This window comes from Herpailurus yagouaroundi, unplaced genomic scaffold, assembly GCF_014898765.1.
Source record: "Herpailurus yagouaroundi ecotype Mexico unplaced genomic scaffold, PumYag 191, whole genome shotgun sequence".
NCBI classification, from domain to species: domain Eukaryota; kingdom Metazoa; phylum Chordata; class Mammalia; order Carnivora; family Felidae; genus Herpailurus; species Herpailurus yagouaroundi.
This window is the reverse complement of record NW_024412422.1, coordinates 3,983,329-4,010,617: the sequence shown is the minus strand read 5'-3', so window position 1 is coordinate 4,010,617 and position 27,289 is coordinate 3,983,329. Positions and strand designations below refer to the sequence as shown.

Sequence of the window (27,289 nt, the reverse complement as noted above, 5' to 3'; positions counted from 1 at the left end):
AAAAAAAAAAAAAAAGAAAGGAAGAAAGCAACTGTGACGAATACATCAATGAAAATGCTAAGAACGAGTCACCGGATTTAGCACATGGCGGTCACTGGGCACCTTGATGAGCCGTTTTGGTGCAATGAATTGAGGAGACAATGGACAATGGCAGATGGCTCAGTCCTTTCAGGTTGCTATAACAAAATACCACTCACTGGGTGGCATGTAAACAACCAAAATTCATTTCTCATAGTTCCGAATAGGAGATATTGAGAGAATAATCCTCCAGCCTTATCCGCGGTTTCACTTTCCACCATCTCTGTTACCCGCGGTCTCAGTTACCCACGGTTAACTGAGGTCTGGAAGCAGATGATCCTCCTTCTAACTATACTCAGAAGGTCACTAGTAGCCTAACACTGTGTCACAATGCCTATGCCATCACCTCAATTCATCCCATCACGTAGGCACTTTATCATATTATCCTCTCACATCGTCACAAGAAGGGGAGTCCAGTACAATAAGGTATTTTGAGAGAGATCATATTGACACAACTTTTACTACGGTATATTGTTATAATCGTTCTATTTTATTATTGTTGTTCATTGTTAGCAGAGTCATTGTTGTTAATCTCTTACTCTGCCTGATTAAGAAATTAAACTTTATCATAGGCATGTCCGTATAGTAAAAACATAGTATATATCTAGGATTCTGTACCATCTGCAGTTTCAGGCATCCACTGGGGTCTTGGAATGCATCCCCCACAGATAAGGGAGGACTAATTATATAGGTAACTCTTTGGAGCTGAATGGGGTGGTAGCTAGAGGGAATGTATAGTTAAGAGAAAGGCATTTATGAAAGATGGAGAATGCTACAGGATGTGTGTACACTAATAGGAATAATCTAGTAGATGGGAGAAATTAAATGATGCAGAATTTGACCAACTAGCAATCACAGGAGTGAGAGAAGATGGGCTCAGTGCCAGGGAGATGACTTTAGATAGGAGCACTCATGGTTCATGCCTGGTACCTGGAGGGGAGGCAGTACGTGCATACACCTGAGCGTGGGCAGGTGGAAATGGTGGGAATGTAGGGAAGTTAATTAAAAGAATGAAGCAGATTTATATGTCATGACATGGAAAACTCAGAAGCACCCCATTTTGGTAAAAAGAAGAAAAAAGGCTATTAAATACGTTTTTAAAAATCTAACTTTAACAGCTGTTATCTTTGAATTGCAAGATTACCAGGAATGTTCTTTTCCAGATTCTAAATTGCTGCGGTGTTTGACTTTCATACAATGAGTACCTATTGCTTCTGAAAGTAGAATAAAACAAAGATTATTTTTAACTTTGAAGGATGTTCATCAGAACAAAGCATTGTTACAATGCTGAGGAATTGAAACAACCCGAGTGTTCAATGATAAGAACTTGTTTCAAAAAGTTATGGATGGAAAATAGTTATGGATGGATTATTGAGGATCTATGAAAAATTACGTTGTAGAAGTCTTCCAAGGGCATAAATAGCCTTTCAGAGTGAATGGTGGCCTCAGGACAGTCCATGTGTCTTCACCAGGCTCACAAGATGCCAAAGGTCTGGCTGCTGCCCCCTCTTCCAGCTTCATGTCTCCCACTCCCCAGATCACTGCTCTGTAGCCATGTTGGCCTTCCTTCAGTTGCCAGTCTCCTTCGAGCCTTCAGGCCTTTGACTGCTATTCCTTCCACCTGAGAAGCTTCTGTACATCCCCTTCTGCACGTTCCTGTTCCTTTAGATTGCTCCTCAACTGTGACTTCCCAGGAAAGCCTTCCTTGCCTCCCAGGCTTGGTCACAGCCCTCATTAACAGAACTCATACTAGCCTACCTTCTTCATCTTTGCATTTGTCACAACTACACTCACATTATCACATGCATCTTGTTCAACGCCCGCCTCCTCCACATATAAAATGTGAACACCATTAGGATGGAGTGATATCTGACTTACTTCCTTTCATGTCCCTAGTGCCTAGATGGGAAACTTGTACAAATAGGTATTCAATAAGTATCTGTTGAAAAAAGAGAATAAATGACTAAGGGCATGACAGGAACTCTAAATGTTTATCCTTTAAATGGCCAAAGCACTTAGGAAAAATTAATAGAGCGTCTCTTGGGCAGGTGCCTAGGGATATACATCTTTATACCTAGCACCTACCTTAGGGCCTGGCCCATGTTAAAAGCTCAGATAATGTGGCTAGCTGAATAAGCATAACCTCTTCCATCTTCAAGTACTTCTCCCTCAGTGGTGATCTCATCCAGTCCCATGGCTTTAAATGTCATCTATAAGCTGACGACTCCCCAAATTATAGCACCAGCCTGGACCTCTTCCCAGAACTTATATATCCAACTACTTATTTATCCAACTCTCCACTTATATATCCAACTACTTACTTATCCAACTCTCCACTTGGAATGTCTAATAGGCATCTCAAACTTAACATGGCCAAAACAACTTTGTTCCTGATTTGGCCAGCCTTCCCCAACCCAATCTATTCTTCTGGTTGCTTAAGCCACAAGTCTTAGAGTCATGCTTGACTCCTCTCTTCCCTCACACCTTGCATTCAATTAATCAGCAAATCTGTCAGCTCCACCCTCAGAATACATCCAGAAGTCAACCATCTCTCATCTTAACTCCTGCCTGGTTCAAGCCATCTGATGCCTGGCCTCTCTGCCTCCACTGGCTTCTGTACACTCTATCCTCCACCCAGTAGCCAGGTCATCAAATCTTGGCTCAAATTGCACCTTATCAGAGAGTCCTTCCCAGAAACCTCTATTTAAAATAAGACTCCTGGGGCGCCTGGGTGGCTTAGTCGGTTGAGCATCCGACTTTGGCTGAGGTCATGATCTCACTGTTCCTGAGTTCGAGCCCCGCATCAGGCTCTGTGCTGACAGCTCAGAGCCTGGAGCCTGCTTTGGATTCTGTGTCTCCCTCTCTCTCTGCCCCTCCCCCACTCATGCTCTGTCTCTCTCTGTCTCAGAAATAAATAAACATTTAAAAAAAAAATAAAATAAGACTCCTCATCCTGTCACCCTTGGTTCTCTTGTTCTACTATATTATCATCCATTGCACTTATCAGGGTATGACGTATTTTTGCTTGTTTATTATCTTTATTCTCCTGTTAGAATATAAGTTCCATGAAGAAGGGACTTTGTCCATTTTGTTCTCTTGTACATTCCTAATAGGGTTCTGGTCACCAATCACTATATATGGGGAGGATGTTTTCCCTCACACCAACAAGCAATTCTCTGGACACCAGCTGGATGTTCTGTAGTTCAACTCAATTCTGACACTATCTACTTGGAGATAGCATTAGAACCCACAGGTTAAGGGCTCAGTCCTCTAAGACTGCCACACCCACCCCACTTCAGAAGCCAGTCTCAAGCCCAGGTTGTTACCTGTACTTCTGACTAACTGGCTATAAATCAGAGATTTCCACGCCCCTCTCCTTGGGTTTGATTAATTTGCTCAAGCAACTCGCAAAAACCAGAGAAACATTTTATTTACTAGATCACCAGTTTATTATGAAAGGATATAACTCAGGAACAGCCAGATGGATGAGACACATAGGGCAAGGTATGGGGAGAGGGCTCAGAGCTTCCATGCCCTCTCCCTGCATGCCATTCTCCCCGCATCTCCATGTGTTCACCAACCCAGAAACTCTCCAAACCCTGTCCTTCTAGGGTTTTATGGAGGCTTCATAACATAGGCATGATTGACTAAATCACTGTCCATTAGTGATTGAACTCAACTTCCAGCCCCTCACCCCTCCCCTGGAGGTCAGAGTGGAGCTGAAAGTTCCAACTTTCTGATCACATGGTTGGCTCCACTGGCAATCAACTCTCCTTAAGTACTTTCCAAAAAACAGTTATTGGCTCATAATTGTTATCATAATATCATAAACTTATTATAGCTGAGATTTGTTTAAAAAGAAAAAAAAAGCTACTGCCATTTCTGTAACTGCTCAGGAAATTCCAAGATTTTGGGAGCTGTGAGCCAGGAACCTGGTTGAAATATATATTTATATATTATTTATTTATATATGTAAAAATATACATATATATAATTTATATATATTATATATATATATATTTCTCATTATAAATCACAATATCATAATCCTCAGCACCCTGAACAATGACTGACATCTAGTTCTTTCAAAAATCTCTCAGCAGTCAGGAATGAAGGTCTGAATGAACTCTTGAGTTCTGGAGAATCAACTTTTCTCCCAGTCAGTGAAAAAGAATGCAGATGCCAGAAATCAGATACCAGCTACCTGTCCCTTTGTCTGGGCCCTAGAATAATTGAGATTTAACTCAGGCCACTTTGCATAGAATTACCATAGTAATTACCATAGTAACGCTGAGGTCACTAGTGAGTCAGAGGGGGCTGTTAGCTCCTAGAGCAAACCTAGGTCCAGCTTCTTAGTGTTCTCTGGAGGGAACCTGTTCTGTAATTGTTGGATGTCTCATCCTTTCATCCATAGTAGGCCTACCTGCCTTGTCTTTACACGGGGCTGTGAGTTTGGGATTTGTGACATTTGGACTCAGTCTAGGTTGTTTAGAACAATAGTTCTCAACTGGGGCCGTGTCACCCACCAGTGGACATTTGGTGCTGTCTACAGACATTTTTGGTTGACAGTGGGTATGAAGTGCACTTGGCATCCAGTAGGTAGAGGCTATGGATGCTGATAACATCCTCCAATGCACAGGATGGCCCCCTAACAAAAAACTTTCTGGTCCAAAATGTTAGTGAAAAAATCCTGGTTTAGGGTAACAATGATAATTGGTAGCTGGCATTGTTGACTTCTGCCGTGTGCCAAGTCTTGCACTGTATACTTTACACACACCATCTCAATCTCCAAATTGTTCCTAAGAAACAAGGACTATTGCAATCCCCATTTTACAAATGAGAAAACTGAAGCTCAGAGAGGTGGACTTACCTAAGATTACACACCTTAGAAAGGGTAGAGGAAGTTGAGGTGGGCTACTAGGCTTCTCTGGCTGGATGTTCCTGAATTTACCTGCTGCCACCATGGACAGGAGACTGAGAAGTAAGCCTTCAGAGGGGTCTGTCCACTCAGTCAAGGCTTGGCTATTGGCCAGAGAGGAGATTTTTCTTCCCTGAGTTGTCCTAGCCTGCATGGCCTCACTCTCCCTGCACTGCAGTACAGTACTTGGCTCTAAAGCTCAGTTCCCCTGCCAGCCCCAGGCTAGTGCCAGCCCTTCTCCATGGGGAAGAAGCTTCTGGATTCAAACCTAGGCCTTATGCACTCTCCCATGAAGCCCATCCTTTCTGGGCAGGAGTCCTTGAATCAACTCTGGGGGCTGCTGCAAGGCCATATCTCACATGTCCTTTCAGGTAGGGAGGGCTAGGGCTGCTAGGTTGGTGACAGAACTGATCCAAGAAAGGGCTTGAGGTCCCAGAAAACCTCGGAAAGTAATTGCTGGACAGGACTGGGGACAGCGTAATCCTGGACCAGTGGTGAGTGGAGGTGGAGCAGGTAGTCACACTTTCTAGCCTGTTTGTGTGAGGGTAGAGCTCCAAGCCCTGCAAGGAATCCCCCAACCTGCTTATGAACAATCCCAAAGGGCTTTCTGAAGGCCTGGGAACGTGTGGTGGCTAAAATACAAAGGTAGTTTTTCCAGAGAAGATCAAGACAGGCAAGGATCAATCTAGGGTCAAGTGTGAGAGGAAGCAATGCTGAATCAGTTTGAAATATCCATCCCTTCCATCCATCCATCCATCCAACATATATGTAGGGGGCTTCTGCCAGGAGCCAGGGATGCTTAAAAGTCTCCAGGAACACCCATCAGCTCATTTTGTCTGGGGAGGTGGGACAGCTCAGAGGTTCCATCTACCGTATGTGACTGTGGAGTCAGACCCAGCTCTTTCATTTCTGAGCAGGGTGACTTCTGGCAAGGGACCTCACCTCTCTGACCCTCTTTCCTCCTGTGTGTAATGGAGAGACCAGCAGTTCTTGATATCCTTGTCATAGAGTTGTGAAAACTCAGTGAGACAATGTGTCCCAAATGCCTGGCATATAGTAGGGTCTCAATACACAACAGCAATAGCTACCTTTTTTTGTTTTTTGGACCTTGATTAGGTCTTTAGACTATTTATTTATTTATTTATTTATTTATTTATTTAAATGTTTATTTAGAGGGGGAGAGAGAGCAAGCAAGCATGAGCAGGGAAGGGGAAGGGAGAGAGGGAGAGAATCACAAGCAGGCTCCACGCTGTCTGCAGAGCCTGACTAGGGGCTTGATCTCATCAACCATGAGATCATGACCTGAAATCAAGAGTCAAGAGTTGAACACTTAACTGACTGAGCTACCTCTGTATGAATTATTTAATACAATCCTTACCACCACCTTATCATGAAGATATTAACTCCATTTAAAAATCGGGAATGTGCCCCTCTAGAGGTTAACTAACTTGTAGGAGGATGCACAACTTAGGTTTTTCCTAGGCAGATCTGTCTGATCCCAAAGCCTATGTTTGTAGAAATTTTGCCTCCTGCTAATTGTGATTTCCCATGGTAGGAGTAGAAAATGCATGTTTTCAGGTTTAGAAGGTTTTTCAAGCAAATTTAGCATCTAGAAGTGGAGTAGAGTGAGTTGCCCAGACTGGTGAAGCTCTGGAACGCCAGGTGGGCCAATTCAGTGGGATCTGGTGAGGGAATTGTGACATTCAGTCCAGGAGTTTGGGTTATTCTAGGGCAATTGTTCTTTATCTTCCTTGGGTTCTAAATCCCTTCATGCATCTGATGGAAACTATAGATCCTCTCGCTGGAAAATGCCTATGAGCACAACACACATTTTGTGCATAATTCTAGGGGGATTGTAAAACCCAACCATGGACCCCTTCTAAGAACCCTCCTCCACTAGGGCAGCACATCCCAAGTGTGGGACCATATCACTAGTGGTCTCCAAGATCAGTTAAGCAATATGAGGACAAAATGTTTTATATTCAAATATTTATTTTATATTTACTTACCTTACATTTATAACAAATGAGACTGGTTTTCCATTTATGGTCATAACATACATTTGCCTTTTAAAACATACTTATTTAAGAAAATAAAAGTTTGGGGCGCCTGGGTGGCTCAGTCGGTTAAGCGGCTGACTTCAGTTCAGGTCATGATCTTGTGGTCCGTGGGTTCGAGCCCCGCATCGGGCTCTGTGCTGACAGCTCAGAGCCTGGAGCCTGTTTCAGATTCTGTGTCTCCCTCTCTCTGACCCTCCCCCGTTCATGCTCTGTCTCTCTCTGTCTCAAAAATAAATAAATGTTAAAAAAGAAAATAAAAAAAAAAAGAAAATAAAAGTTTAATTAAAGAAAAATGTGGAATAAATAGTAGTAGAGGTAGGGTGCAGGTTTGGCAAAAATCATGAAGGATGATTTTGGAAACTTCTCTGAGGTTTCTATTTGGTGGCGTCATAGTGGTTTTACTCTGGTGTCATCTGAACTTCCAGAGGACTCTGGAAATGACCTATTCTCAGGCTTTCTAAATCTGATCAGATGGTTCTGATCAAACAAGAATGTGGTTTGTTGAGTCTCTGCTATAATGAGTTGTCCCCTTCCTGCTGCCAATCAAAACTACACCAGATATCATCTTTGCGGGGCTCTAAGTGTAGGCATTTTGGTGCTATATCCATTCATTTATTCAGCATTCATTTAGCAAACATTATGTGCCAATTAGCAAGCATACACCACACTCCACTCCCAGAAAATATAAAATCCCCAGCACCCAAGGACAAGCCAGTCTGTATGATGTGACAGAATACCAGATTTGGAGTCAGACCAGGTTCCATAAGTAGCTCGCTATGTAATCATGAGCAGGTCCCTTTACTTCTGTAGTATCTTTTTTTCCTGACACTGTTTTTCCCCTCACCCCCAACACTAAGTACTTATTTTTCCATACCAATTCTTCAATTCTCTAACATCAACTGGGTGTCCAACAATTCAATTCTGACACTGACTCCCAGAGTTAGCGCAGACCCCACAGGCTAAGGGCTCAGTCCCATAAGACTGCCCCCACTTCAGATGTCCCTGCCCATGGGCTTCCCAGGCTACCTTCACTTCACCCAGGAGACTAAAAATTTGGGGATTCCCATGACAGCTTCCTCAGGTGTGATAATTCTCTAGAACAACTCACAAAATTCAAGAAAGCACTCTACTTACAGGAACAGGCGAATGGAGGAGAAGCATATTGGGGGTGGGAGTATTGCAGATTTCCACGCCCTCTCCAGGGGCACCACCCTCATAGCACTTCAAGGTTTTGGAGCTTTTATGGAGATCTCATTATATAACATGGACACTGGAGATTCAATGTAATCTCCAGCTCCTCTCCCTTCCCAGGTGAGGAGATGGGGAGGGTCGGGGAAGGGGACATGACTGGGGTGGGAACAGAAAGTTTCAAACCTCTAATAACAGGGTTGGTTCCTCTTGTGACTAGCTATCTAGATATTTGAAGCTATCCAGCACCCTCCTCACAAAGAGTCACCTCATTGGCATCAACTCAGGTATCAGTAGTTAATAGGGGCTCATTATGAATAACAAAAGATGCTCTTATCACTCAGAAAATTCTAAGGGTATTTAGAGCTCTGTGTCAGGAATTCTAGACAAAGACTATATGTTTATATATTATACCTTCTCTGAGTCTCCTGAATACAAAAAGAGAGTATTCAACTAGATGAGAGGACCATAGGCCATATCTAGACTGCACTGTATTTTATTTTTTAATGTATATTTTGAGAGAGAGTGAGCAGGGAATGGGCAGAGTGAGAGAGAGAATGAATCCCAAGCAGGCTCCATGCTGTCAGTATAAAGCCCAAAAAATATTAAAAAAAATTTTTTAAATATTTTTTAAAAATTTTATTTTAGGGAGAGAGAGCACAAGTGAGGGAAAGCGGGGGGGGGGGGGGGGGGGAGAGAGAGACTGACTCCTAAGCAGGCTCATGCTGAGCCTGGAGCCCAAAATGGAGCTCGATCCCATGACCCTGGGATTATGACCTGAGCCAAAATCAAGAGTGGGACGCTCAACTGACTGAGCCACCCAGGTACACTAAAAACAATATTTATCACAAAAATAATCCAGGTCTCTGATCTCTCTTGAAAATCAGAAGATTTAGCATCACTGGGGCAGCATTCCCAAATGGCAGTATCTGCCTCACACCTTTGAAAGGGTTTTTCTATTTGTCATAGTTCCTACCACTCCCACCTACCTCATCTCACTAAGAGTTAGTGGCTGGGCCCCTGCATTCTGAAGTCCCTTCAAACCCCAAACCTATGATACTAGAAGGTTTAGGTTACTATTGACTAGAAGCTCCTTGAGGATGGGAATGTAACTGATTCTAGGTACATATTTGAAGCATCCTTACTGCACAGTACATTTCTCTGATAATTAGGGGATACCTCACTGTGGGATGAATAGATAGGAAATAAGAAATAACTCTGCAAAAGTAAGTGCTAAAGGAATGAAAAAGGCAGCAAGGTTTTTGGTTCCTAGAAACCTAGGAGTTTCTAGGGGTTAAGCACAGCCCAGGAAGGCAAGGGTCTCTGGTAGTACCCTACTTTCCAATTTAAAATAATTAGAGTCAAGAGCTGGTTGAGATGAGTGGTACAAACACAGGAGATGCTAGGGAAGGCAGGTGCTACAAATGGAGGGAAAGTTATAGGCACTTATTAAAGAAAATCCTACTCTCTGTTAGAAAACTTTAGGAACACCTGTGTGACTCAGTTGGTTAAGTGTCCGGCTCTTGATTTAGGCTCAGGTCATGATCTTATGGTTTGTGGGATTGAGCCCCTAGTCAGACTCCTTGCTGACAGTGTGGAGCCTGCTTGGGATTCTCTCTCTTCCTCTCTCTTTCTCAAAATAAAAAAATAAACTTAAAAAAATAAAATTTTAACATTATCCCATTTCAAACTCCTTATCTTCAAAGTTATAAATAAGAAAAAGGCAGATTGTCTACTCAGCTAACTATAATAACACTGAAGTTAAGAGAATGGATTTTAGGTCATCCAGACCTAGAACTTATTAACAATGTGACCTTCAGAAAATCAACTTCCTAATCTATTAAATGGGGATATAAGACCTGGTAATTTTAATTCCACACATATTTAATTCAATGCATACTATATATTCAATGCAGACATTGAATTAGATGCTGAAGATACAGCAGTGAACAAGACAGGGTTGGAGAGACAATAACCAAGCAAATAAATACATGAGATAATTCTTCTGAAGGAATAAATGCAACAAGTACAATGGAGTAAAAATAAGCGTTGTAGAAAGTCACTGAAGCGTGGTGGTAGAGGGCAGGTAGAGATGGGATGTCAGGGAAGGTGGAATTTGGGCTGTAATCTAAATGAGCAAAGAGGGGGGTGCCTGGGTGGCTCAGTCAGCGAAGCGTCCGACTTCGGCTCAGGTCATGATCTCACGGTCTGTGGGTTTGAGCCCTGCATGGGGCTCCTGTGCTGACAGCTCAGAGCCCGGAGCCTGTTTCAGATTCTGTGTCTCCCTATCTCTCTGCCCCTCCCCAGCTTGTGCTCTCTCTTGCTCTCAAAAATAAATATTAAAAAAAAAAAAAAAAAAGCAAAGAGGAAAACAGGAGGAAAGGGGTCCTGGGTCCAGGTATTGTGAGGAATAACTGAATGAATGAAAGCACTTGGTGGTAAACAACCACTCAATAAACAGTTGCTATTCTTATTATGGCATATACTTTACTCTCAGCTCCTTCTGTTCAAACAGAAGCTGGCCAAGCCATAGATCAGAGAGATAAATACATATATTTGAAAAAATATATAAGAAAAGTGTGTGTGTGTGTATATATACAGGCCCCCAAGACAGATACAGGCTCTGGCATCATGAGATTCCACAGCTCTGAATCATGCACCCAAGTCAGGTAGAAGCAGCAACCCAGCCTCACCCCTATTTCCAGCCCAACTTCTTCCTCAGGAGCAACACCATACAGAATTATTTTAACTCCTGAGACTCATAATCCTTCCATTGGAAACCTGGAACTTGGAAAAGCCTCTTAATTTTACTTAATTGATACGCACATGTGATACCTGAGGCGCTCATTATTCCCATCTGTTTCTCTTTGGAGTTATGTGCCTGTCAGGTCCAATTGTTTTAAGGGGTTCTGGGTTAATGAGAGTGAGTGGTCAAGAAGAAAAACGCAGAAATGTAAACAGAAAACTTCTGGTTGCATGATGAGCCTGGTAACTTGCTTATGGAAGTTCAAAAACACATCATAGGCATTTAAGGGTTGGTCAAAATCTTGCTTGACTCTTGGGACAGTTCCATCAGCTGATAGTCTTTGATAAGATTCATTGAGCACCTAGTACATGTCACACATTGTGTTGAAGAATTTCAAAGGCATTAGTTTCTTCAGTATTCCCAACATGCCTATGAAGTGGTTTCCTTTTATATTTAGTCCCCCTTCACAGATAAGAAAACTGACATTCAAACAGCTAGTAAATAACAACGCTGGGATTTAAATCCAGATCTGACCCTGCTCCCCAACCCCCCAAGATCTAGCTTTTTTAACCACATAGTGGTTGGTCTCCCAAAGCCAGAGGAAAATACCTCTGAGGGATGCCTTTCTATCCATTTGGGCACCTCCGCCCTGGAGAAAATCCTCAACCAAGAAACTCCCACACAGGAAAGACTGCCTCATCAAAGCAAGAAGCCCCACCCTAGACACACACACCTGGGATCAGCACTCCCAAATCCACCCAGATGGCCCCCTAGCCCCTTAAAGGAAGTTTCCATTGCCCAGCAGGATAAAGAAACCCTCTCCCATTCCTGAAGACCTCCCCACCTCCCTTGGCCCACTACACCAAATTTCAGAAGAGGAACGGCTATAGAATTTGCAGGACCTACTGCAAAATGAAAATGTGGGATCCCTTGTTAAAAAAAAAAAAAAAAAAAAATCAATAATTTCAAGAATTCGAGAGTAGAGCATTAAACCAAACCCTGGGGCCCCTCTTCTGCGACTGCACTGGTCACTTGCTCATAAAGCCGGCCCTGCTTCAGAGATACACTTTCAGTGAAGGGACTGGCTACCTCAGTCAGAATCCCCAAATCCTTGGGACCTGGGGTGGAGGTGAGACGTACGTAGGGCACCCAACTTCCCAAGATATTCGAGAACACCTTCGCAAATTTGGGACAAACTTCGAAAATTTGAAGGCACTTCTCCCGGCTTGGGAACAAAGTCTCCTCGCACCCCTCTGGTCTCTGGGTGGTCCTTACGACCCCGCCCCAGCTCCACCTTCGGGGTGTGTGGGCCTCACCTCGTGCAGCCCATTGCCGGGGCAACCGACGCCGCGAGAGATGCATTGTGGTCCGCAACAAAATGCAGGAGAAAGATCCTGAGGGAACCATTGAGGTCATGGGCCAATGGGAGAGTCCTGGGGGCTGCGTCAAGCCAATGGGGACGTTCGATGGGGGGCGGGGCCGGCGGGAGCAGGGCGGGGCCTAGGCACTAGGCGGCGGCGGCTGGCGTGGGGCTCCTTAGATGCGCCACGGCTTCGGTAGCGACGGTAGCTTCGGCCGGCTGTGAGCGTCGCCAGCCCCTCCCCCAGGAGACCGTTGCAGTTGGCCACCCCGTGCTCCTCGGTGAGGGACTCGGGGGCTGCGGTCGGCTTCTTCGCCTGGTTACATCCCCCGACAGACTTCTCCCGCCGTTCGGTCCGCGCGGCCCGCGCTTTCTGAGAAGTGGGGTGGGGGGCGGGAGGAGCGGGCTGGGGGAGCTGGCGCCTCAGGCACAACCTGCACCCCAACTTCTTACCCCTTGCCGGGGCCTCGCCCCCCAGGTAACCATGTGTGACCGAAAGGCCGTGATCAAAAACGCCGACATGTCGGAGGAGATGCAACAGGACTCGGTGGAGTGTGCGACTCAGGCGTTGGAGAAATACAACATAGAGAAGGACATTGCGGCCCATATTAAGAAGGTGAGGACGGGGTGGGGGGCTCGAGCCGTTTGCGCACAGCTGGGGCGAATCACAACTTAGACCTTCTCCCCGATGCTGCGTCCCCAGGGCGCTTGGCAGAGGTCCTTGGAAGCACGCAGGGCAGCTCGGGTGTAGAGGATTCCAGAAAGGACGCAGATGAATTTTGCGCTCCTGATGAGAAGACCAGACCCTCGGCTCCTGAAGTTTTTTTATTACCCAGCTCCGCGGGGGGAAAGCGCCACCTAGCAACGGTTTCTAGGATCATGGAGCAGCGATTCCCCCTTCTGCAGGATTCCTGCGCGGAGGATCCATATGGGTGTTCCGGAGGGGCGGGGGGGTGCTGCGTGGGTGTTTCCAGCCGGGCCGGAGGGAGATGTTGCCAGCCTTTCAGTGGGGAGTTTAGTCGGCAGTTGAGGGAAAGTGGGTGGTGGTGTTGGTTAGGGGGCTGGGGTGAGGGCTTGGTAAATAGCATTCTGTAGAAAGCTGGCAGGACTGCCAATTTCTCCGAGCTGTGTTTTCTGGAAGGGAAGGAAGCTGGCAGCCTAAGCCGTGGGAGGGTTCCCAGTTGAGAATAGGGAGATGAAAGACTTCAGATGGAACAGAAATACCTTTTTTGACCAACGCAGCAGTGCGTTCATCTAGCTTGTAAGAATGTTATACCAATAGGTCTGAAAGATGTTCATGCTGCATACACTGTATAAAAGCCGACTTTTGTGTAACTCATCACAGAGACTTGTAAGAATTTTATAGAGAAAGGTTAGCTTTGATCCCTGCCCTACAGTCGCCTAAGTGAAGAAATCCTCACCGGCGTTTTGGTCCTCAGAGCCCCTTTGGGTGAGGAAAACAGGGAAAGTTGTTTCTGCAATTTGCTGTCCTTGTGTACCAGGTGGTAGATGGGCATCATCAGGATAGATGTGGAAGAGAGGGCTACTGAAATTACAATCAAGGATAAAATCTGACCAGGTGGCTGTCGGATTCTGCTGCTAGCATTCTTTCTGTAGGAACAGTGGATTGCTGTGCCCCTTTCAAATTTTCACACAGTGGTTTAGATGTTAATTGAGGCTTTGCCCTTTTGGACATCTTTTTGTTTTCATTGATACTGGAGTGCGCTAAGGAATGGGGTATTTTCGGCTAAATAGTGACCATTTTGGATTTTGTGGTGCATGATCTACAGTAGGGTAATTTTGACTTGTTCTGTTTACACATGACTTGATAGACTGAAACTGTTATCACCTGCTGTTAATTAACAATATCATAAAAGATACGGAGGTGAAATTACCATGATAACAAAGCGCCCTTTGAGGCTGCCCTTTCTGCCTTTTACCTCCCCAACCCCCATTCTCAGCTTAGCTCAGACTGCAAGTATGTTTGCATTAATGCACTATGTAGGCGACTTGGAGCTGGGGAACATTCTTTCATGCTAAGAATTTGCAGATGCTAACGTTCCTCCTTTCTGCCCCTACAGGCTCTACTTATCTAGGAGGCAAACTCTGACCTCTGGTTTAGCACTGAAATTCTAGTGTTCTCTTTTTCTTCCTCCCTCTCCCCCCACCAGGAGTTTGACAAGAAGTACAACCCCACCTGGCACTGCATCGTGGGGAGGAACTTCGGTAGTTATGTGACACATGAAACCAAACACTTCATCTACTTCTACCTGGGCCAAGTGGCCATTCTTCTGTTCAAATCTGGTTAATCGCATGGACTGTGTCACACACCCAGTGATCCATCCAAAAACAAGGACTGCAGCCTAAATTCCAAATACCAGAGACTGAAATCTTCAGCCTTGCCTAGGGGAACACCTCGATCTTTGAACCTTTATTGTGTTGTTTTGTACAGGGCATTCTCTGTACGAATTTGTTGTGGTTATAAAACAATTAGCAAAACAGCTTACATTTGTATTTATTTTCTATTCCATATCTCTACCCCATGTTTTTCCTCCTCAAAATCCATTCCTTTCAAAAATAAATCTGTTGGAGAAGTGTGTGTTAGTTACGATTTGTTCAAATCTAGGTTTGAAGATGGCCCATCACTTGATCTTGACTAGGTTAGTGGGAGTCAATCTTCGAAGTTGGTTTCTGTGGGATTTAATAGACTGGCCTGTTCCTCGTGCTCTTGAGTCTTTCATCTCTCCCATCCTGCAGCTGTTCTGCATGGAAGACCTACTACTCAGAAGTGCATGTTGAGAAATACATGGCAGAGAAACTTTCGGATTAAATATTATGGCTAATCTGATAAATATTATCCTTAAGTGCTCATTTTGTTAAAAGATGTAGAATGTTCTGGACCTTGGGCCTTGGGAGGTGATGAATGAATGTGTAGAACTTCACCAAAGCTTTCTATGGCTGTAAAATAAGCCAATTACAAAGTTGAGCTAATGAGAAATTCTCTGGGGTGTGGGCTATCCGCGCCCCCTTCCCCCCGCCTTTTCCTGCCTTGTCCCAAAAGGACACTCAAGATTAAAAGTGGTCTTAAAAAGGAAAATGAAAGTTTCTGAGCAGCAGCCGTCCATGTGATTCTAATAAAGTCTTTGCAGGAATTTAAACGTGTAAGCCTGCTGTGCTGTGCTTTAACTAGCTGTACTTAGAAACCCCATTAACAATTAAATGTGAATTGAGGCTTTCATTAAAAGACCCAATTAAAGCTGTGGATAAGTAACTTTCATTAAAGGTTTCCTGCTATCAATTTTAAGAAGACTTAAGTCGTTTCTATGAAGAAAAACAAATATAGCAGACTTGACTTTTGTAGGTATAAAGGAAATGTGCTGGAGGCTGAACCAACCCACGCTCATCTTGGGAAGCTGCAAGGAAAGTCCTGGTTTTCTGGTTTCCCTATATTACTTTTCAGTGTTCACGTGAAGTCAGGCTTTTTATTTTACTTTGGATCTGTGAGATGCAATTAGGATTTCTGAGCAGCTGAGCTGTTGCTAGCACAGAAGGGGAGGATAGAGTTGAGAGGACTCCAGCTTAAGAATAGCATTAGGTTGTGGGGCGCCTGGGTGGCGCAGTCGGTTAAGCGTCCGACTTCAGCCAGGTCACGATCTCGCGGTCCGGGAGTTCGAGCCCCGCATCGGGCTCTGGGCTGATGGCTCAGAGCCTGGAGCCTGTTTCCGATTCTGTGTCTCCCTCTCTCTCTGCCCCTCCCCCGTTCATGCTCTGTCTCTCTCTGTCCCAAAAATAAATAAACGTTGAAAAAAAAATTAAAAAAAATAAAAATAAAAAAAAGAATAGCATTAGGTTGTAATATCTTTGGGAGATTATTATTACCAGAACTTGGGGTTTTAGGAATTGTAGTGAAATTGAGCTGTGTTAGGATTGGGAAAGTTTCAGGGTAAAGAGGCAAACCATTGTTTTTCCTGTTTATTACAGTAGTTAAAATGGGAGGATTTTCCCCCTGCTTGCTGCAGGGAAGAAGGATGAGGTTCTGTGGAACAATACAACTGAGTTGATTTAGGTTTGTATTTATATAAACAGACTGAAGATGTTCCCATAGTTCATTTTTCTTTTTCTCCTCTTTCTATATTTCTAGATTTCCTCTTTTTTCTCCTCTTTCTATATTTCGATTTGAAGCTTTTAAAGCTGTATCAGTCCTGTTCAGTTCTCTCTGCTTCCAAATAGTCTGCCGGCAATAGGTCCTAGAGCTGGTAGAAGTCCACAAATGGCTGGACATTGGGGAGTTCTAATTTGATCAGGCCCATATCTACTGTCTGAAAGTGGCAGTTTTTAATTATTGTATTTTTAAATGTTTGAGAGAGTATGCAGGCTCAGGAGAGGGGCAGAGAGAGAATCTTAAGCAGGCTCTGGGCTGTCAGCACAGAGCTGCCCAATGCAGGGTTTGATCCCATCAATGGAAAGATCATGACCCAAGCCAAAAATCACGAGTCATGACTAACTGACTGAGCCACCCAGGTACCCCTGTTTTTGATTCAGATGTGAGAAAACCACTTTGCCAGGGAGATAGAACTGGGCTGATGGTTTATGAAATTCCTTCCAGTGTCTGCTGCTTGTTAATTGTAATTTCAAAGGCCAGCTGGCTGAGAAAATGTAAGCTAAAAGTTTTTCTAAGGGTTAAGGCTTGTCAAATGTTCTTTTGCTATTCTTTGAGATAGTTGTATATAGATAGCTGTGTGTCTGAAAACTTTAATATTAGAGAATGTATACTTGTGAGCCGGGAAGGGGAAGAGAGAGAGAATCGCAAGCAGGCTCCATGCTGTCAGCTTGGAATCCAACATGGGGCTTGATCTCACGAACCATGAGATCATGACCTGAGCCGAAATGCTGAACTGATTGAGCCACCCAGGTGCCCCTGAAAGCTTTTCAATGACAGGGCAAGATCTTGTGAGTGAAGGTACATAACTGACCCCCACTGTGCTGGACCAAGACGCAGCATGTACCTGAAGGCTTCTGAAATGCCCTTGAACTAAGTTCACCACAATTAATACATGGCCAGCCAAGTCACAGGTTGCTTTCTGCAGTTTCTTACTAAAATCCCTTAAAAACCATAAGCTTCATTCACTTCGCAATATTTATGGCCTCACTTTAACATCAAACAGTAGACTGTACTGAGGAGATGAGTGCTCTGCCCAGCTCTGCCCCTTAGTACTGGGGCGGAGAGGGTGGGTAGGCTAGATAGTTTTCAAACTTTTATAATTTTTTTGACTATAGAACCCTTCAAATGTATTCTGATAAAGAAGCTCTCGAGGGGTGCCTGGGTGGCTCAGTTAAGTGTCCAACTCTTGATTTTGGCTCTGGTCAAGATCTCAAGGTTGTGAGATTGAGCCCCATGTTGGGCTTGATGCCGGGAGTGGAACCTGCTTGGGATTTTCTCCCTGCTCCTCCCCTTCCTGCTCTCCTGCTTGTGCGTGCGCCCTCTCTCTCTTAAAAAAAAAAAAAAAAGCTCTCCATATAAAACACAAAAGCAGGAGTTGGCTGGTACATTTATTCTTTCTTTCAACAAGGATTTATTGTTTTCTTCATGACAGGCACTGAGGATACAGTAGTCGTTTTTGGTGGAAGAGGAATGAGTGAGTGTTGACAAAAATGTATTTCCCTCACTGATCCCTCCCCAAGAAGAAATAACAAATAGTGCACAAATTGTAAACTCCTTTAGTGGTTCAGTTCATAATTCTAGTTGTGATTGTTAACCCTCTGACTTGGGCCCTGGTTTTTGGCCCCAGACTTAGTCCTAGGCTGAAAGGCTGACTCAGGTACAGCTAGGACATTTTCTAGTTCACATAATCATTGGGTTCAAAGGATTCATTATCCCTCTGGAAGGCAGCACCAGCAGAGAAGCTACAAATACACTTAAAAAATGAGAAGTTTTACCTCAACTACACACTGCACGGCCAAGAAAAATTAGCAGGAGTTGAGCACAAAATATAGACCAAATACCTCTGGGAGAAGGCCTGAAGCAGCTCCCAATGAAAGTTGCAACAAAGTGACAGGAATCTGGTTCTTCCACTTGGAGATTGGTCACATCAGAACATGAGTCCAAGGCCCACCTCCTTAAGAGGAGATGTTCTGCTACTGGTCTCACTTCCTTTACTTCCAGGCTTTCGACAGGATGTGACTGGTACACACTCCAGAACAGCAAAGGAGTTACAGTTTGAAGCCAGAGTGAATGGCCACAATGCCTGACGTGAGACTTTCGTAAGTCACTTTCTCAAAACCCGCATCCTCTATCATCTCTTTGAACTCCTCCTAAAACACAAAGAAAGATACAGCGAGGATCACCTGGATTTAAACTCTAGGCCCTTTGTTGTAAAATTATGGTTTTGTACCTGAGGTGGGAACTGTCGGATACTCTCTACAAGGTATTGGTAGGACTTCCAATCTCCTGCGATGACTTCTCCCAGGACAGGAATGACCTGGAAGCTATACAGATCATAAAGCCTAAAGAAAAGGATGAAAGATTAAGGTTAGAACATGACCCCTGATAAGCAAGAAGTTTTAGGCCTGGAGTCATAAATCCAAATGCCTTGTAGGGTCAGTACCTGAAATAAGCGATGCGGGCCAGGTGCAAGACCAATAGGGAGTAACAAGGTACAATTAGGAAGTAGCATAAAAGTGGAGAAGGCGTGGGGCGCCTGGGTGGCTCAGTTGGTCGAGTGTCTGACTTTGGCTCAGGTCATGATCTCACAGGTTCATGGGTTCGAGCCCCTGCATTGGGCTCTCTGCTGTCAGCGTGGAGCCCACTTTGGATCCTCTGTCCCCATCTCTCTCTGCCCTTTCCCCACTTGTGCTCTGTCTCTCTCAAAATAAGTAAATCTAAAAAGAAGTGGAGAAGGGACAAGCACTACTCAGCTCTGACTACTGCCATGTGGGAATAAGTGCTTTCTCAGTGTTGCCATACATCTGATTTCTCAATTGAAGCTGGAAATTTTCATGTAAAACTTCCTGATTTTTAAATATGAACATCTAAGTCAATTTCTTAAAAACTGATGAGTCAAAATACATCTGTGGGCCAACTTGAGCCTTTGAAATTCTTCTGGCTTAGGTGTTGTCGTTAGAACTGGCTGACCTGAGGTGGCACTGTGTCCCCTAGAGACTCTGAACTATGAGGTTCATGCTTCTAGCTTACTGGCTATTTTCTGTCCATTTGGGGATGGGAAGCCCTTGGCTAGACAAGGAGAATAAAGCCCTGTTAACAGTGCCAACCTGGAAATGAGGGGATTGTTCACTTGGCTAAACTCCAGACAGAGAAACCGTCCTCCTGGCTTCAGGACTCGATGGGCTTCCTGGAGTGCCTGAGCAAGACAAGGAACAAGAGAACATACTCCTCAGCAGAACTCACTCAATTCCATGAGGCCAAGACAGCTCGAGCTTCGGTGGGCATTATAAAAGTTAGCATTTCCCATAGCTCCCTTGTGCATTCTTAGCTGGAAAGCTGTAGTAGCGGAGATAACCCTACACTATTCTAAATTTTATAGGCACGAAGAGAAGGTTACTTGGAGCATTCAGACTGGTATAACTACATGGTGGCCAATTTCACAATTATTATTTATTAAAAGCTTATTTCAGGATTTTTTTTCTTTATTTTTTAATGTTTGTTTATTTTTGAGAGAGACAGAGTATGAGCAGGGGAGGGGCAGAAAGAGAGGGAGACACAGAATCCGAAGCAGGCTCCAGCCTCTGAGCTGTCAGCACACAGCCCAACATGGGGCTTGAACTCACGGACATTGAGATTATGACCTGAGCCAAAGTCAGATGCTGAACTGACTGAGCCACCCAGGCGCCCCTTTTTTCTTTATTTTTAAAAGTAAACTCTTGGGCACCTGGGTGGTTCGGGTGGTTCAGTTGGTTCAGTGTCCTACTTCAGCTCAGGTCATGATCTCATGGTTCATGGGTTTAAGTCTTGAATCGGGCTTGGTGCTGTCAGCACAGAGCCTGCTTTGGATCCTCTGTATCTCCCCACCTCTCCTCTGCTGCGCTCTCTGTCTCAAAAATAAACATTAAAAAAAAAAAAGTAAACTCTGCCCAACGTGGGGTTCAAACTTACAACCCCAAGATCAAGGGTTACATGCTTTACCAACAGAGCCAGCCAGGCATCCCTACAATTACTTATTTAAATCACAGTGGATATCCTTTTTGATCTAGCAATTTTACTTCAAGGAACCTATCTTATAGAAATGCATCTATTGGGATATGCATAAAATAAATGTTTATTTTTAAGAGAGAGAGAAAGAGAGAGAATGTGTGTATGTGAGCAGGGGAGGAGGAGAGGGTGAGAGAGGGGGTCAGAGGATCCGAAGTGGGCTCTGTGCTGATATCAGCTAGCCCAATGCGGGGCTTGAACTCCTGAACCACGAGATCATGACCACGAGTTGAAGTAGGACACTCAACTGACTGAACCACCCAGGTGCCCCTCCAAGATACATATTTAATGGAAAAAAAGCAATGAGCAAAATGTTTCATATGCTAATATTTGTATAAAAAAAGAAAAAAACAATAAAGACATTGACACAAGAAATTGGTGATTGTCTGGAGGGAGAGGATGCACTGAATGGTTGGGACACATGGATAGGAGGCATACTTTCACTGATACACCTTTTTGTACTTTGAACCTATTCAAAAACATTTTTTGAAATTAAAATAATAAACTGGCTACATACACAAGCAGGTCATAAAAACCAAGCTGAAGTGCATCATAAAGATGTCCCACCAAGGTGGCTGAGTGGCTCAGTCGGTTAAGAGTCCAACTTCAGCTCAGGTCATGATCTTACGGTTCGTGAGTTCAAGCCCCATGATAGGCTCTGTGCTGACAGGTGAGAGCCTGTGTCTTCCTCTCTCTCTGCCCTTCCCCCGCCCACACACTCTCTCTCTCTCTCTCTCAAAAATAAATAAACATTAAAAAAAAAAGTCCCACCGAAAGCAGAGAAACCAGATAACTAGAGCCCCCATTATAGAACCAAAACGTGGCACCTTGCTTATTACCTTCAAATGCTTTGGGATAGAATGTTGAAGTAGAAATAAAGAAGAACTGCATCAGGTGGTGCCTGGCTGGCTCAGTCAGTGGAGCATGGGACTCTTGATCTCAGGGTTTTGAGTTTGAGCCCCAAGTTGGGTGCAGAAATTACTTAAAAATAGGGGCGCCTGGGTGGCTCAGTCAGTTAAGCATCTGACTTCGGCTCAGGTGATGATCTCATGGTTTGTGGGTTTGAGCCCAGCATCAGGCTCTGTGCTGGCAGAATGGAGGCTACTTGGGATTCTCTTCTTCTTCTCTGCCCCTCCCCAACTCATGCTGTCTCTCCCTCTCTCAAAATAAATAAGCAAACAAACAAATTACTTAAAAATACAATCTTAAAAAAAAGAACAAAAAGCTGTGTCAGATTGCAAGCTGAATGTTCCCTTCTCCCTATAGAGGAACCCATTACTCTAGCTACCTTCTGCCAAAATAGTGTTTGCCTTTTTCTGTGTTGGCCTTGGAAATGCCACTGATCTGCAAACTCACAGAGTCAGACAAGTTCTCAAATGAGAGGAAACAGATGGAATGCCAGAGCAAGACAGACAGCTCAAAGATGTGAATACCAACCCAAGCAACAAAGGCTTCTATGAGGATCTGCTCTGTGGTCTTGGTCTTTTTCAATTTTATGAGTAGGAAAATTGGCAACTTCAAGGATTGAAGCCCCTAAGCCTGACATGGTCATTCCACTCAAGAGCTGGTTTGAGTGAAGAATCTCTCCCTCCTTCCTCCTTTTCCGTGGAGCCATTCCAGGAGATCTAATATCGTGAGAGTCACTCAAGCTGAGGATGCAGCCATTCATACCTGATCAATGTGTGTGACATTCCGGATCCCAAAGGCAATAGTGTAAACATCAAACTTGTCATCATCAAAGGGCAGTTCTTCAGCATCTCCCAATACCCAAGCAAGTCCTGAAAGAGAAAATCATTTCTGGTCTCAGTCTGGGTAGCCGTCTCTTCTGCACCCAGTGAATTGTCAAACCTGAGGAGGGCATCATGGGAAACCTGAGAATCATGGCAGCCTGGACACCCCCTAGATGGCTGACTTCTCAAGTGGGGGGAGTCTTATAGTACGGAGCCTCTAAATCTGTGGAATCTGAGACTAACTCTGGATTAGTCTCAGAATTGAACTGAATCATTGGACACCTACCTAGTTGGTGTGGGAGAAATGGAGAACAGTTTGGTGCTGGGCAAATACCATACATGTGGTATCAGCAACCATCACACGCCTGCCTTCATCACTGGGTTCCTGGCCACTGTCTTCAAGGTGTCCTGTCCCCCTGAGGATTTGATTTCTTGAAGTCAGCAGGAAGTTCTTTCCCCAAGGGTCTCAGAGTAAAACCTGATGAATACTTAGTTATGCCTACCCTCAAGCAACTTTTACCCAACTTAGTGTTTTGTGTAAAGCACCGTGGTTAAGATCCCGGGTCCTGGGGTTAGACTGCCCAAGTTCTAACTCCAGCTTCACCATTTATTAGCTATATAATCTTGAATAAACTACTTTGGCTTGGTTTCCTCATCTGTAAAGTGGAGTTAATAAGAGTATCAGAGGAAATGAAACATTAAAAAAAATGTTTTTAAAGGGCACCTGGGTGGCTTAGTCGGTTAAGTGTCTGACTTTGTCTCAGGCCATGATCTCATAGTTCATGGGTTCGGGCCCCAGGTTGGGCTCCGTGCTGACAGCTCAGAGCCTGGAGCCTGCTTCGTGGATTCTGTCTCCCTCTCTCTCTGCCCCTCCCCCACTCATATTCTGTCTCTCTCTTGAAAATAAATAAAATGTTAAAAATAATTTTAAAAAATAAAAAAATAAGAGTATCAGAGTGTCATTGGAAGTATTCTAAGTACACAATTTAGCCTAGTTATATTGGTTCTATTGGAGAATTAAAGGGTCAAGACCCAAGTCTGGTCACAAATTCAGAAAACACCCAAGGGAACCCTGTAACGGTGGCTATGTCCTCTAAGGATATTGATTCGGCTTTAGTATTACCCAACGTGCAGTGAATTAGACATAAAATGCAATATAGAAGGAAAGCTCTGTAGAGGACAGTAAATGAAAATAACCTCCCTGGAAAGCAAACTAGCAGTTGTTAACAAGCATAAATAAAATAAAATAAAAATAAGCATACCCTTTGACCCAGCTATTTGATTTTTAGGAGGAGGACATTGATGACATCATCATCATCATCATCATTGCAACTGCTCCGACCCCTTGGTGGCAGGGTCTGTATTATCACTTTAAATACATTATCTTATCACATTCTCATACCAACTCCATGGGATAGCTCTTATTATCATCCTCACGTTTTAGATGAGCAAAGCTGAGTATCAGAAAGGTTAAAGCAGCTTACCCAAGGTCATATGGAGGGACTGGAACTCAGGTTGTTTTATCCCAGAGCCTGTGTTTTTCAACAGCTATGGTATATTACCTCCTACTATAAGGTGGTTTTTATTCTCTTTATTTAAAAAAAATTTTTAAGTTTATTTATTTTTGAGAGAGACAGAGACACAGTGTGAGTGAATGAGAGGGTGAGAGAGAGGGAGACACAGAATCCAAAGCAGGCTCCAGGCTCTAACCTGTTAGCACAGTGCTCGATGCAGGGCTTGAACTTACGAACCGCGAGATCATGACCTGAGCTGAAGTCGGCCGCTTAACTGGCCACCCAGGCGTCCCTATTCTCTCCATTTTATAGATAAAGTAATTGAAATGTAAAGAGTTTAAACAATTGTCCAAGGTTATATAGAAGGTAAAAACATTAACAAATGCATGCAAAAATTTACAAATATGGATGTTACAATGCTGTGCAATGTGCAAAAACACTAGAAAAAAAATGAAAGATCAGTTGGTTATTGGTTATGTAAATTGGTTATGTGAAATCTTCATGATTCACATCCATACAGGAGAATATAATAAATAATGATTTTAAGGAATTTTTAATGACATAGAAAAATCTCATGATACAATGCTGAATTAGAGCAGGATACTAAATTTGTATATACAGGAAGGCTTTAATTTCATAAAAAGGAAATGAAAATGATTTGCAATTATAGGTAACATTTACTTTCTTCTTAATACTTTTCCAAAATCCAAAAGTTCTCCCAAATATACCACTTTTATAACCTATGAAATAATTTGTTTAAAGCTCCAGCCCACTGAGCTTACATTTGGGGAAGAAGTGCTCCACATAAAATGCAAATAAACAGCGCTACACATAAATATGCCTTTCACATTAACTTTTACTATTACAAAATAATTTCTAGGATCCTCCTTAGTTTCAACTCTTTTTGCATGAGAGTTTTTACAAAGACATCATTATCGGAGACTGACAAAGCCAGGAGGAAAGATAAAAAACTGTCCTATGCAGCACTTGGTAATTCCTATGCCAGTGGATTTGTCTTGGCAGTTGGGAGAGGCTGAAGGGCAAGCTATGGTATGGAAGAGGTGAATCCAGAAATGGAACACTGCCTATCATTTCTTTCGTTGTTCTCCATTCTTTACGGCTAAGCACCAGAGGGAAGGGAAACACGTTTTTCAGTAGGAGTAAGGAAACATAGTGCCTTTGTCTAAAAACACTAGGGACTGTCTGCTTTCTGATCAGCGTTGATGGTTAACAAAAGAGCCCTTCATCTTGTAGGCCAAGTGGGTTGTTCGTCTAGGCAGCTTGTTCTGGGGGTGGGAGGAGGAGGAGGAGGAAGAATTGAACTAAAATAACCATAGATACTCCTGGTGGGGGAAGGGGAGGCCAGGAACGCTGATGTTGACCTGAGGGACTTTATTTTCTTTGTCCTATCTCACTGTCTCACACAGTGGCTGCCTGCAGTGCTTGGCGAGCTGGGAAGAGGGCAGTGCAGCAGCTGTGAAAAGTGAGCTAAATGGTGGTGTAGCTGCCGGATCCTCACTTCTACTTGGAAAAAACTGGGGGAAAGTATTTTAAAATATGAAAACAAACAGAAAGCGAAATGTGAAATCTAGGTCTTTAAGCCAGGGCACAAACTGTCCATTTTCAGGTTGCAGTGGGTTCCCAGAGATGTGCAGTCACTCTCCTGTGTGCTGCTGAGAGTACTGTTTACGGGTGTTTCTTTAACTCTATCAGCTGGGGCCTCTGAAAAGCAGATGCTGATAAAATAATTAAAAAAAAAAAAAGCAAGAAACATGCTGAGATGATGGAGGAGTGCAAATGTTTTGTTTGTTTGTTTGTTTGTTTTGGAGGGGGAGTGCAGGGGAGAACACCCAGGAAAGATAAAAGGAAGAGGAAGCAAGACTGAGCAGAGAAAGCCTACAGATCAGTGCAGATCTGATAAAGCCTTAGCCAAGCCAATAGGGAGCTCTGGAGCCCTGCCAGAAAAGAGCCCAACTTGGAAGCTGAGGCAGAGCCTAAAAGTTGTAAGAGCTGGAGGCTGTCAGCTGCTTGCACTCCTTGTGTCTGAAGGACAAGTTTCTGCTTTAGGGGCAAAGCACCTTCTCAGCTACCACATCTGTCAACCCCTTTGAGTACTGATGGGATATGATATGGCTCAAAAACAGGACACTGGGGTCAGCAGGGAGTTGCCGGGAATTGAAAGCAAAACTATCTCAGGGCCTAAGGGCTAAGATGAGAAGATTCAGCTCCAAATTGGGGTCTGCCTATTTAAAAGTTGTGTGACTTGAGTAGGACACTTCAACTTTTTGGGCTTTGGTCACATGGGGCTGATAATCTAACTCCCTGGGGTGCTGAAATAATGTACATAACAGCATACAAACTGGATTCATGCAAATTATCGTTGATTCCTGCCTATCTGTACGTTTTTGGAAGCTGAAAAATAAAGCTCTTCAACATTTTACATATCTCATTTCATAAACATACAAAAATGGGGCGCCTAGTTGACTCAGTTGGTTAAGTGTCTGACTTCGGCTCAGGTCATAATCTCCTGGTTTGTGGGTTCCAGCCCTGCGTTGGGCTCTGTGCTGACAGCTCAGAGCCTGGAGCTTACTTTGGTTTCTGTGTCTCCCTCTCTGTCTGCCCCTCCTCTGCTCGTGCTCTGTCTCTTTCTGTCTCTCAAAAATAAATGTTAAAAAAAAACCCAAAAAACAAAAAGGACACAAACATTCCTGCAGTGTCTACTTTCTGTAGGACTGACTTACCAGCTTTGTATCCCCGAGCATGGGCTTTCTGCTTTCCAATCTTTAGCATCTCCTTGTTGATGTCACAGACCACAACCCGGGAACCGCCCAAGGGGTCCTCTTCGTTTTGGTACTTTTTGGCAATTTCTTCCCAGGATAAATTTTGCTGGGCCCGTAACTGCCTCTTCTGCTTTCCCTTATGCTGTGCCTGAACATAATTAAGGAACCGGAATGCAATGTCACCTGTGGAAAGCCAACAGGAGGAAAGATGCAAACACAAATACAAACAAAACCCCAGCATTTCCAAAACCCAAACAGAGATACAAAGGGACAAGATTTGAGGAGTGTACAAAAATTGAAGTTTCTCTTCATTTATATAGTAACTACTAACATCAATTTTTAAAAACTTCATATATATATATATACATTTAAAACTTATTTAATTTTGAGAGAGAGAAAAAGCAAGCACAAACAGGAGAGGGGGGAGAGAGAGGATCCCAAGCAGGCTCTGTGCTGCCAGCACAGAGCCTGACATGGGGCTCGAACCCACAAACTGTGAGAACTTGACCTGAACTGGAACCAAGAGTTAGCTGGATGCTTAACCAACTGAGCCACCCAGGTGTCCCTTCTAATATATTTTTTAAGATTTCATTTTATTTTTTAATGTTTATTTTATTTATTTTGAGAGAGAGAGCACACACATACGCAAGAGTGGCAGAGGGGCAGAGAGAGAGAGAGAGAGAGAGAGAGAGAGAGAGAGAGAGAGAGA

The 27,289-nt window shown here is 43.8% G+C and overlaps 2 protein-coding genes across 3 annotated transcripts in view; one reads left to right on the top strand and one right to left on the bottom strand.

Moving 5' to 3' along the window:
* The window catches only part of DYNLL1 (dynein light chain LC8-type 1), a 26,300-nt gene extending 11,352 nt beyond the window's left edge, over positions 1-14,948 (top strand). Inside the window, exons 1-3 of one of the 2 annotated variants that reach the window (XM_040443701.1) lie at positions 12,495-12,631; positions 12,829-12,966; positions 14,522-14,948. In XM_040443701.1, the coding sequence (XP_040299635.1) occupies positions 12,835-12,966; positions 14,522-14,659 (270 nt within the window). In that variant the 5' untranslated portion in view covers positions 12,495-12,631; positions 12,829-12,834 and the 3' untranslated portion in view covers positions 14,660-14,948. Of the gene's footprint in view, positions 1-12,494; positions 12,632-12,828; positions 12,967-14,521 lie in introns of those variants that run through there. The other variant, XM_040443702.1, reaches the window with a different exon arrangement.
* Positions 14,949-17,882: 2,934 nt separating this feature from the next.
* The window catches only part of COQ5 (coenzyme Q5, methyltransferase), a 17,900-nt gene continuing 8,493 nt past the window's right edge, over positions 17,883-27,289 (bottom strand). Inside the window, exons 3-7 of the mRNA XM_040443696.1 lie at positions 26,542-26,763; positions 22,228-22,334; positions 19,620-19,708; positions 18,743-18,854; positions 17,883-18,662 (exon numbers count right to left, since the gene is read on the bottom strand). Coding sequence (XP_040299630.1) covers positions 18,561-18,662; positions 18,743-18,854; positions 19,620-19,708; positions 22,228-22,334; positions 26,542-26,763 — 632 coding nt within the window. The 3' untranslated portion in view covers positions 17,883-18,560. The remainder of the gene's footprint in view (positions 18,663-18,742; positions 18,855-19,619; positions 19,709-22,227; positions 22,335-26,541; positions 26,764-27,289) is intronic.